The sequence below is a fragment of the Mastigoproctus giganteus genome, chromosome 11 (genome assembly GCF_048544385.1).
Source record: "Mastigoproctus giganteus isolate SK-2022 chromosome 11, ASM4854438v1, whole genome shotgun sequence".
Lineage (NCBI taxonomy): Eukaryota > Metazoa > Arthropoda > Arachnida > Uropygi > Thelyphonidae > Mastigoproctus > Mastigoproctus giganteus.
In genome coordinates, this window is record NC_143585.1 from 30,027,348 (window position 1) to 30,039,956 (window position 12,609).

Below are 12,609 nucleotides of genomic sequence, written 5' to 3' on the forward strand. Positions count from 1 at the left end.
TTCGTCCATATTAGCACCAAACAGAAGTGTTAGATGATCTTTTACCACCTTAAAGCCATGTGCAGTCTTTTCAGCAATGGAAATATAAGTGTGATCAGGCATTATTTTTCCAATATAAACCTGTTTCGTCAAGGTTCAATACCTCTTTGGGTATGTATTCCCCAATTTGTGGTGCTTTCCATAAAATGCCACGCATTATTTTAAATTTGCGTAACTTAAACACATGTAAAGTAAGAAGTCACTGTATAAGATATCAAAATTGTTTTTTGCATTCAGTTCCTTTGTTACTATATCACAGTATCCAATCTGACTAGTCAGACAAGATCAGCCCTTAACAAATCCAAGTTAGATTTCAGTATAATAGCATTCCTGTCTAGAACCATCTAGACAGGAATGCTATTATACCTGTCTAGATAGGTATAATAGCATTCCTGTCTAGATGGTTCTATATTACTTCTTTAACCAGTGACTAATTTCCTTGGAACAGATGCTATGCTAACAGCTGTAATTACTCATGCCACCTTTTGATCTCCCTTTATGAATTTGAACACCTTCAGTCCATAGGGACCTCTCCTGAATCGAAAGATTCCCTCATAATTATGGCTAAGATTTTGCTTACATCCTTTTCTGCCTCCCTTAATATAACTGGATAGATCCCATCCACCCCAGGTATCTTTTTTTATGTTTAGCATCAAAAATTTCTTTTTCACTTTCCTCTCAGATATCACAAAATCATTTAGCTCCTCGTCAGAATTTGACAACCTTTTGGCATCCTCTTCCCTAAAGACTTCCTCATGTGTGAATGTAGATACAAAATACCTATTGATTTTTTTAGCAACTTGAGAAGGATCATCAACAGTTGACATCAAATGGACCAATGCGACTTACCCTTTTACTACATTCCTTTGTGTATATCAACTGGGAAAGACTAAGGATGCTATCAGCATTTATTTTATAAAACTGATTTATTAAGCATTGGTAGTATCCAACAGGTGTCCATTTTCTTTTTAATTTATGGAAAATATTTTAGTTTTTTTTAAATTCTGAACAATGCCAATATTTCATCTTTTCTGAATTGATTGCAATATACTTATTGTATGTAATTTTTTTTAAATTTCAGTAAAAAATTTAAATTTTAAAACTTTTACTTTAAAAAAAACAAAAATAAAATTAATTCTGCCAAAAATAAAAAAAGAAACACATTTTAGACATAACATAGACACTGCAGTCTCTAGTCTCTTCTATTTTCTAGTTTAAAAGACTGTGAAGAGCAAAAAAATTATTATTTTTTTTTATGTAAACCCCAAACACGAGAGGTATTAGAACCTATAGTACTTAGTACTATGCTTGGGTTGGAGGTTGAGAAGACAAAAGAAGATATTTGTTGACATTGGACTTCAACTTCTGTAGACGGTAATTTTCAGGAAATACGTATGAAGGAAGGTTGTTCCAGAAAACGGCAGTTGAATGAATAAACGAGGAAGATGAAAAGTTGGTTCTGTGAGTTTGAACTTGGACAGTAAATGGATGTTGGCAGCACGTGTTAGGACTGTTTTGAAAGAGAGCATGGGAATTATAGAAGCCAATTCAGAAGAACAGTCCCCATGGAAGTATCTGTAGAAGAGGCATGCAGCAGAAACAGTATGTCTATGAGACAGCGAGTGGAGAGACTCTGTTAGAGATGAATCATTAATTAACCTAACTGCTCTCTTCTGAATGGAATCGAGCAGCCTGAGAGAGGTTTTGGGGGCACCACCCCAGATGTGGGAACAATATTCCATGGCAGGGCGGATTTGCGATTTATACAGAGTGAGCAGCTGTTTGGAAGAAAAGTAACGTCGAGAGCGAAAGAGAAAACCAAGTTTTTTAGATGCAGAAGAAGCAATATTTGTAATGTGCTTGTGCCAAGAGAGATTAGAAGTCAGGGTAATCCCCAAAAGAGATATAACATTTTGCCTAGAAATCTGAGTGTCACTAAAGATAAGCATAGGAGCAGAGGAATCTTTTTTGCGAGATATAAGGCAAGACTGAGTTTTAGAAGGGTCGAAATCAACTAAGTTGACTTTGCCCAACTGGAAAATTACCTGAAGATTGGCATTTAAGGAATTGGAAGCAGCTTTTCGAGAAGTTGAAGCTGATTGAGCAGGACAAGGTTTCTCAAAATGGAAAGTGTAATGCAATGACAGAATGGAATGATAGCAATCATCGGCAAAACTATGGATAGGATTTTCAGTCAATGGAAGAAGGTCATTAATATACAAAAGGAATAGAGTGGGGGAAAGAACTGAACCTTGGAGGACACCGGCATTAGTGGAGAAGTTAGAAGACAGAGAGCCATTTACCATCACCCTCAGTGAGCGATCAGAGAGAAAACTGGATAATCAATTACTAAAAACAGTTGGCAAACCATAAGATGGAAGCTTGTTTAGAAGACCATTATGCCAAACACGATCGAAAGCCTTTGAGATGTCAAGAGCAACTACTTGTATTTCACCAAACCTTTCCATTGAATTAGTCCATAAATGGGTAACATAAGCCAGAATATCACAAGTGGATCGACACTGACGGAATCCATACTGGCGGTCATTGACCAGATGGAAGGTTCCTAGGTAGTTTAAGAGTTGGTGGTTAATTGATTTCTCCATTACTTTAGAAAGAGTAGTAGTAATTGCAATGGGACGATAATTGGATTGGAGAGATTTGTCACCCTTTTTAGGAACTGGTTGGATATGAGCAAATTTCCAAGCAGAAGGAAAAACACCTTTGGAATAAGAAAGTAAAAAAAGTGGAAAAAAAGTGGAATAAGAAAGTGAAAAAAGGCGACAAAGAATAGTAAGTTCAGGAGCACAAGTTTTGAGAACAAGTGGAGAAATACCATCGGGACCTGGAGCTTTCTTAGCATCAAGATTCGTCAAAATCCTTCTGACATCCTTTTGACGGAAGACCACAGGAGCGTATTGGAAATGGTGGGAGGTGTTTTACCAAGATCATTAATACATGAGTTAGAAGAAAAATTTGATGCTAGCAGGTCAGCTTTATCCTTGGCTGAAGTGACAACAGAACCATCTGGTTTGGACAGAGGTGGGAGCAGAGATGGGCAAAAGTTGCGGCCAATAGCTTTGGCAAGAGACCAGAATGTTCGGCTACCATTAGGGCAAGAAGCAAGTTTTCTACTCTTAGCCTGTTCAAACTCTAGTTTGGACTGATTAATAACTGCTTTACAATTGTTGCAAGCTTTGGTGTAGGCAGAAAATGAAACTGAAGAATTAGAAACAAGCCAATTATGATATGGAACATTCTTCTCTTCTCTTGAACGGCCTTAGCGCATTTATTGGAATACCAAGGTTTAGATAAAGGACGAGACTTTAAAGTGGAGTGTTGGATAAAGGATTACATTCCTGCAAGAATAATTTCACTGACACGATCTGAGCAAACGTTGACATCAGACGTTTTGAAACAGTAATCCGACCAAGGAAAAGAAGAAAGAAGTCTTGCAGGTCATCCCATTTTGCATTCTTGTAATGCCAAACAACACGAGGTTGGGAATAGCCATGAGATAAAGGTTCCATTGGAGAAGAGACAATCACCAAGTTGTGATCTGAAGTGCCTAAAGGACCTCTCACTTCAACCTTGTACTTAGAAGGGTTGTTTGTGAGAAAAAGATCAAGCGTATTGGCTGTATGATTAGGATTGTCTGGTATTCTTGTAGGTAAATGAACAATCTGTGCTAGGTCATTAGTAATTGCAAAAGCCTCAGCATCTCGACCAGCTGGAGTTGTGAACATTAAAATCACCAAGGATAATTACCTCACTGTTAGGAAAGTTGGACTGGAGAAAGTCAAGTTGCAAAGAGAGGAAGTCAAAGAGCTCCAAGTGATTGTTGTTGTTGTTGTTGTTGTTGTTTGGTTTTTAGGAGCATTAGCAACTAAGGCCATATTGCTCCGGGATATGCGGTGGTCAGTCCCTGACCTTTCCGCATCCTCCGTATTTGGTGGTGACGGGCTCGAACCCCGGTCTAATCAAGAAGCGTGTGCTGCACACTGCTGCTCCTTCCCACCTGGCTACGGAGGCGCCTCCAAGTGATTAGTGGAGTTGGGAGAATGGTAGAGACAACAGATGAATTTGACACAATGAGGTAGAGAGATTTTAAGCCAGAGAAGATCAAAGAGAGGAGATTCCAAATTGCCAAGTCTCTGACAGGGAATATCAGAATGGACATATGCACAAGTACCACCTTTGAGGCGAAAGAAATGATACAGCGAATAATTTGGGTATCTGAGATGAACAGTAGTTGAATCAACCGATAGCTGAGATTCTGTCAGAAAAAGTACATGGGGTTTGGCAGACTGCAAGTGGAAATGCACATCGTTGAGATTAGAATTGAGACCACATATGCACCAACATCGAGCCATGATGATGAAGAGGTTGAAGAAATGTACACCGAAATTGAGAGTCTTCTAGATGACAGAAAACCCACTACACTATTATTATGGGGGACTTCAATGCTAAAGTTGGAAAAAGACAAAACAGTGCAGAAAGGGGAACTATAGGAAATTTTAGAATTGGTGAAAGAAATGAAAGAGGTCAAAGATTTGTGGAATTTGCAGAATCTCAAGGACTGTCAGTAATGAACACTTTTTCAAGAAAAGGGTGAACAGGAAGTGGACATGGAAGAGTCCAAATGTATTAAAAACTAATGGAATCGACTTCATCCTCACTAACAGAAGATATATTGTGAATGATGTTACCGTCCTGAATAAGGTAAATGTTGGAAGTGATCACAGAATGGTAAGATGTACACTTGATATAAATGTAGAAAAGAAAGGAAAAAACTGACTTGAGTAAATAATACAAAGGTCTTTGAGATAACAGAAGAGGAGAAAAAGCAGTATGTACTGGAACTTAAGAACAAGTTTGAGCTTCTGCAGACTGCTCAGGACCAAGATATCGACGAGGAATATTACAACTTTCTGAAAGTGATAAAGCCCAAGAAACCTAAAAGTAAAAAGAAATCCAAAGAAGAAAAAATTAGTCAAGAAACACTTGTCATGATGAACTGAAGACGACAAATGAAGAGTAAGAAAAACACTGACAGTGAGAAAATTGAGTATACTGAGTTATGCAAAGCCATTAGAAAGAGACTCAGAGAGGACATAAGAAGATTTAACACAAGAAAAGTAGAACAAGCATTAAGGGAAAACAAAGGATTTAAATCAACAGCCATGGGCAGTAATACAGAAAGACAAATGATACTGAAACTGAAGAATAGTGATGGTGTACTTATAAACAGCAGAGAAGGCATAATTGAAATAGCAGAAGACTACTATAGAGAATTATACAAGAAGCAAGGGAATGATGCCAGCAGTGGGGAAGATGGATTGCAAAGTAGCAACACATACGACATACCCGATATTCTTTCTGATGAGGTAGAACATGCATTAAAGAAAATGAAGAATCAGAAAGTCCCGGGGGAAGATGAAGTTACTCTAGAGTTGTTAAAATTGGGAGGAAGAGACATAACACAAAAACTGGCAAGGCTCTTCACAAAGTGCATTCGAAAGGTGTGTAAGCAGTGGAATAATGCAATCATTTTGCTGCATAAGAAAGGAGATAAATCAGAAATTGGAAATTATAGACCAATTAGCTTGTTATCCCACATCTACAAGTTGTTCACAAAGGTCATTACTAACAGATTAGAAAGAATACTTGATGAGAATCAACCGAAAGAGCAAGCTAGCTTTAGGACAAGATTCTCAACTATGGATCACCTTCACATAATATCACAGCTAATGTAGAAAGCAAATGAATATAAAACACCATTATGCCTGGTATTTGTGGATTATGAAAAGGCATTTGACTCCATACAGCATAAGGCAATGTTTAGGGCACTGGAAAGACAAGGCACAGATATCCCATATATTATGATTTTGAAGAAAATATATGAGAGTGCTACCTCCTTTATTAGACTAGACAAAGACAGTAGGAAATTTAAAATCGAGAAAGGAGTTCGACAAGGAGACACAATATCTCCGAAGCTGTTTACGGCTGCCCTTGAGGAAGCTTTCAGAAGATTAGACTGGTTGCAGAAAGGAGTCAATGTGAATGGAGAGTACCTAAACCATTTACGATTTGCAGATGACATTGTGGTCATAAGCCACGATCCCAAAGAATTAGAGGAAAATCTTAATCAGTTATGCACAGTTAGAAAGATATTGGACTAAAGATGAATATGGTTAAAACAAAAGTAATGATGAACAAGTATGCCACAGAAAGGGAAATAATGATTGAAGGAGCAGTAATTGAAAAGGTAGAGTCATATACTTATCTGGGACAAGTTATTAGCTGTAATAATGATAAATGGCTAGAAGTCAAGAGAAGAATAAATTTTGGATGGATAGCATTCAGGAAATATAGTCACATACTGAAGAGCAATATCCCAGTTTGTCTGAAACGTAAAATAATGAACCAATGTATACTCCCCACCATGACTTATGGAAGTGAAACTTGGGCACTCACTAAAAGAATGGAAGAGAAGCTGAGAATTACACAGCAAAGAATGGAATGAATTATATTGGGAATCAGACTGTTAGTTAAGAAGAGAAACACATGGATTAGGCAGCAAATTCAAGTAAAGGACATTCATTCTTATCAAAACTAAAGAACTAAAATGGTCTTGGGCAGGACACATAGCTCGAAGACATGATGACAGATAGACTAAGAGAATAACAGAATGGTATCCAAGAGGAGCTAGAAGAAAACCTGGAAGACACAGGCGGAGATGGATAGATGAAATTCGTGAGTTTGTGGGTAGTAAATGGATGGCCAGTGCTCAAAACAGAAGGAACTGGAAAGTTGCTGGAGAGGCCTTCATCCTGCAGTGGATTGAAAATGGCTGATGATGATGATATTTGTAAAATGAATTAGGAAGTACTTATTACAAACATAACTATTACAAAAAAAAAAAAAAAAAAAAAAAAACATTAGTACTACTAGTGGCAAATGATGAAATTTTTTTTTTTTTGTTTTTAGCAATGTTTATACAGCATCAGTGAAAAAAAAAAAAAAAAACACACACCACATCCCCTCTAATTATTTCTAGTTCTTTAAATTTATTCAAACTATGCACTTTCACAATGTCAGATGGAAGTTTGTTCCAACAATCAGCATCTAGCTTTCATCTGATGGAAATATGTGTTCCAACAAATTTACACTTATCTATTCAGTAACTGTCCTTCCTTGATATAAATATATGCTGCCTTGTGTGTTGACTGAGCAAGAGGAAAGATGCAGTCATTATTTGGCCTACTCAGTCAATACAAAGACTTAAACCCCTTAATCAGATCTCTTTGCAGGCACCTAGTTTCCAAATACAGCAACTTGCCAAACAGAAGCCCTTATAAGAATACATTTTGTTTCCCTCATTAATCTGATTGCCCTTCTCTGCACTCATTCCAACAGATCAGCATCCTTCCTAAAATTAGACCTGATTGCAGTACTCCTGATCTGGCCTAATTATTGCCTTATACAACAGGATAACATCTCCTTATCTCTGCTGGAAAAATTCTTGTATATCATTGACAAAACCCCATGAGTTGTCCTATCAGCCTGTCTGTACTGTTCAGAGCTTTACGTCTGGATGCACAATTATAACAGATCTTTTTCTTTCTCCACTACCCTCTATTATTGCGCACATACACAGTATATTATTCTTGGATATCTGCTACTCATATGAGAACCTTGCATTTGTCAATGTTAAACTTCAATTACCACTTCTCAGCCTTTCTGTCTAATTTTTCTAGATCTTGCTGCAACAGCATACCCTGATCACTATCATTAACCGCTCTGCCATATCTTCAATATCATTACTAAATATTGACAACAACAATAGGCATGGCACTGTAACCTAGGGAACTCCACTAATAAAATTAGTCTACTAAGAGCAGTATCCATTGATAACCTCTCTTCTCCTGCTGAACCATCCCTTTATTCATAGTAGTAACCTGTCCCCTAACGTCCCCCTGCTAAAATTTGTACAGATGTCTTTTATGTGGAGAGTATCAAAATCTTTTTTGAAATTTAAGTATACAATGTTAAAATTTCTTTCTGCATCCAGTTCCTTTGTTACTGCATCATAGTATCCAATCAGATTGGTTAAAGAAGATTGCTCCTTAATAAATCCATGTTGTGACTCCTGCAGAACTGTATTCCTATCTAGATGGTCCTGCAATAATTCTTTAAACAGCAACATTTAAACAACCATTATTTTCCCTGGAACAGAAGTCAAGCTTACAGTTCTCTAATTACTTACTGCACCCTTTCATCACCTTTTGTAAATTGGGGATAATATTTACACATCTCCAGTCCAGAGGTACCAACCCTGAATTGAAGGATGCACTCAAAATCATGGATAAAGGTTTGCTGACTTGTTTTACTGCCTCTCTGAAGATAATTGGAGAGACCCCCACCATCTCAGGTGCCTTATTTACACTTAGCTTCAACATTTCCTCCCAGTAATAACAAAATCATTAAGCTACCCTGGTAATTTATAAGCATTCCCCTATACATTTTTGTTTTCTGCCACTAATCTCATCAGGTTGGCTGACATCCATTTAGGTCTAAACCTTGAGCAACAAGCTGTGCCTTTGTTAGTATAAAAAACCTTGTAGCTTCTATGAATACTTCCCATTCAGAAAAATACTGCTACTGTGAAGAAATGAGGCTGACTACCACTAATTTAAATCATGTAGCCATGCATTTCAATATTTCCACAAAAAATATAAAAGTTTATTAATTTTTCATATATATTTAATTTATGAATGTTAAGTGAAATTTATTTTTTCTAAATTTATATACACTCAAATTTATAATTAATATTAATTTGAGTATCATTAATATAAAATTAATGATACTCAAATAAGATATTTGTGCTTATATAGCATAATGGTTCACCTGGAAGCAATTTGGCTCCAGGCTTTGGCTGCAATCCACGAGCTCTAATCACTTCCACCTCCAAGTTACCCTTTCGGTCACACAAACTTAACTGGATATCACCCAGACTAGGAGAAGCCAGCACCTGCCTTCCAACTAACTGTCCTGGCCCCAACCCTTCAACAAAATTGGAAAACTCCCCTTCTGGTGCTAATCGAATTGATGGAAACCATCTGTAAAATAGAATTATAACAATATTTGTTTTATTTTTAAATACAATTCAAAATTCATAGAATATAGTGAAAAAACTATTTATATCCTGAAACCATCAAAGAAAGAGAGGTTTTTAAGTATGAAAAACTACATAACCATATATTACATGGCTTATGTTCCTAGATGTGTAAAGTGTTACTGCCCCTGCTGCTGTTCAGCAGGATTGTTTTTTTTTTTTTTTATTATTATCCTTTTTAAATTTTATTCTAAAATATTTAACTTGAACACAAAAACATAAGATGAACCATTAGCAAACTAGACTGGAGGAAAAGTGATAAAATTTTTCATTATTGTGGTTTCAACTACTGATGGATATAATCAAAAGGTCATAACTGAATAATCGATTAATGGTTTGGGACACACACACAGAAAAGATTGGTCACTGGCATTTCTTTTTTATTAATTTCATAACTGATTATGTTTATCACTAGTTTTGACAGAGAAACAATGGCTAGAATTCAAATTCAATGTTTTTTTTTTTTTTTAATTTTCCAGTAAACAACTGACCTGATATTATTCATAAACATGAAATCATATTCTCCCGAAAGAAGTTTAACAAACAATTTAAGATGCAAAATTACCAAAATCTTTTGGTTGAGGAAGAAGGGAAAAAAAGGGATGGGGGAGACTTTTTTGGCTCATTCATCCAACTACGCTGTATTATAAATTAAAAGTTTCATGGATGGGTCAGTTGCCTATCATGAAATGGAAGGCAAATGATCAAATTTCAGAATACTTTCAAATTAAATTAAAAGATAATAGGAGAAATGAAAGCGATTATCTGAGTAAAATTATTAAAAAACAGCAACTCTTGGCAAAGGATGCAGAAATTCTAAGATCATATCTATAAAATTTTAAATGAGAGTTAAACAAGGGCTTTGCATTCAAGGTGATTCCCAAGGATTTTAGGTGATTAACACAACATAACAGATAATCTAAAGTATATCTTCAAATACTTGATAATACTGTAATTTGAAAATCAAAAGGAGAGTTCAATAAAGGGGAATTAATGACAACTGATCTGTTAAGATTAATAGACATCCTAAAGAATTTCAAGTAATTAATTAAAAGGTTTATTACTTGTTTAGAAAAACAGTTTTATTAAATTTCCAAAATTGTTATCTGACTGCAACAGTATGAAAAAAAGAAAGAATTTAGAAAAGCAGTTTTATCTCTTTGCATAATTTGACTAAGTTTAATTTAATATTTTGGAGGCTGTCAGAGACATTCACTCAGGTATGACAATCTGGGCTTGCTATCTGGGAGACTAAAATGCTGATGGAACTGATATTCAGGTGACACTTCAATCAAGCGGACCGAATTTCAGTGAGGTCCAATCATTGAGGTGAGTGATCCTCTATGCACCTCACCTTACTCTTGTGGCCATTCCCAACCTCATGTTGTTTTGGCACTACAAGAATTCAAAATGGGATGATCTGCGAGATTTATTTTCTTTTCCTTGGTCTGGTTACTGTTATAAATCTTCTGATGTCAACATTCACTCAGATCTTGTCAGTGAAATTATTCTTGTAGGGATGAAATCCTTTATTCCACACTCCACCTTAAAATCTTGACATTTATCTAAACGATGGTTTTTCAATAAATGTGCAATGGCTGTTCAAGATAAGAGTGTTGCATATTGCAACTGGTTTGCATCCAAATCTCCAGGTTCATTTTCTGCCTACACCAAAGCTCACAACAGTTGTAAAGCAGTTATTAATTAGTCCAAACTAGATTTTGAACTGGCTAAGAGTAGAAGGCTTGCTTCTTGTTCTGATCTCTTGATAAAGCTGTTGGCCACAACTTTTGTATATCCCTATTCTCACCTCTGTCAAAACCAGATGGTTCTATGGCCACATCAGCTAAAGATAAAGCCAATCTGCTAGCACCTTTTTTCTAACTATCTTGTATATCTTGGTAAACTACCTCCCAGTATGCTCCATTCAATGCCTCCTGTGGACTTTTGTTAAAAGAATTGCAAAATAATTTTGAAAAATTCTTTATGCCCAGAACGTGCTCTGCTATTAATATTTTATTTATTAACCCCAGGGGCTCACATCTGGTGAGTATGGGCTTGGCACACCCAGAGTCCTGAGCTGGATATCATCATTCTTCTTTTTCTTGGTGATTCCCTTGTTCTTCTGACTCTCTCTCTCTCTCTCTCTCTCTCTCTCTCTCTCTCTCTCTCTCTCTCTCTCTCTCTCTCTCTCTCTCTCAGGGTAATTCAGAAATTTTTTTTAGCTGGTGCAGCATAAGCCTCAGGCTTCCTTACACCACATAGCTAATATTAATAATAATAATAAGTGCCAGATACTGATGGTATTTCTCCATTTGTTCTTGAAATGTGACTTGAAATTACTCCTGTTCTGTGTTGCCTTTTTTTTTTTTTCACTTTCTTATACCACAGGTATGTTCCTTCTGCTTGGAAATTTCCTCATTAGCATTACCATAGTGGCATATGATGCAAGAAAACAAGCTTATGCAGCAACAGCGAAAAAAAAAAAAAAAAAAATCCCCTTCCCATTTAACTTATCCATTCACTCCAAATGTTTGTTCAATTCTTCCTCGAATTTCCTTAAGCTATCAACTTCCACAATGATGGACGGAAGTTTGCTCCTGGAATCATCATCATGTTACGCATTATAGCCTTAGTTGCTAATGCACCAATAAAACCCTACCAACCAACCTGGAATCATCCACTCGCTGGCTAAACCGCAAATTTTCGCACATCTGTTTTGCAATTGTCTTTCCTCAATTTGAATTTATGCCCCTCAAGTGCATAATCTGAGCAAGAGGAAAAATTCCATTAGCATTGAGCTTGCTCAAACCTTCAAAGCCCTATACACCTCAATCAGATCATGTGGTCTCCAGAAACTGCAGTTTGCAGATCTGAAGCCTTTCATAGTAAGTCCACCCCTTTGTTCCCCTCACCAATCTCATTGCCCTTCTCTGTACTCGTCACAGCGCAGCTCTACATCCTTCCTAAAATGAGGCCTCCAGACCTGTATGTAGTATACAAGGTGTGGCCTGGCCACTGCTTTATACAAAGGGATAACTGCCTCCTTAAATCTGCTAGCAAAATTGCTGTATATCATTGACAAGGACCCATGGGATGCTCTGGCAGCCTGTCTGCACTGCTCAGAAAACTTCATTTCTGACTGCACAGTTATCCTCAGGTCTTTTTCATTCTTCACTACCATGAGTGTAGTACTGCACAGTTGTTACATTACTCTGGAGTTACTGCTAACCATATGCAGCACTCTGTATTTGTCAATGTTAAACTTCAGTTGCCACTTCTCAGCCCATCTGCCCAACTTTTGTAGATTTTGTTGCAGTAGTGTACTGTCATTAACAAATCTGCCAACCTTGTATCATCTGCAAATTTGGACATTAAGCCTGATAGCATTA

The 12,609-nt window shown here is 36.7% G+C and overlaps 1 protein-coding gene across 1 annotated transcript in view; it reads right to left on the reverse strand.

The window, feature by feature from the left end:
* LOC150077846 (regulating synaptic membrane exocytosis protein 2-like) overlaps nt 1-12,609 on the reverse strand; it is a 723,475-nt gene that overhangs the window by 28,718 nt on the left and 682,148 nt on the right. Inside the window, exon 21 of the mRNA XM_090384380.1 lies at nt 8,950-9,161. Within this exon, the coding sequence (XP_090240506.1) occupies nt 8,950-9,161 (212 nt within the window). The remainder of the gene's footprint in view (nt 1-8,949; nt 9,162-12,609) is intronic.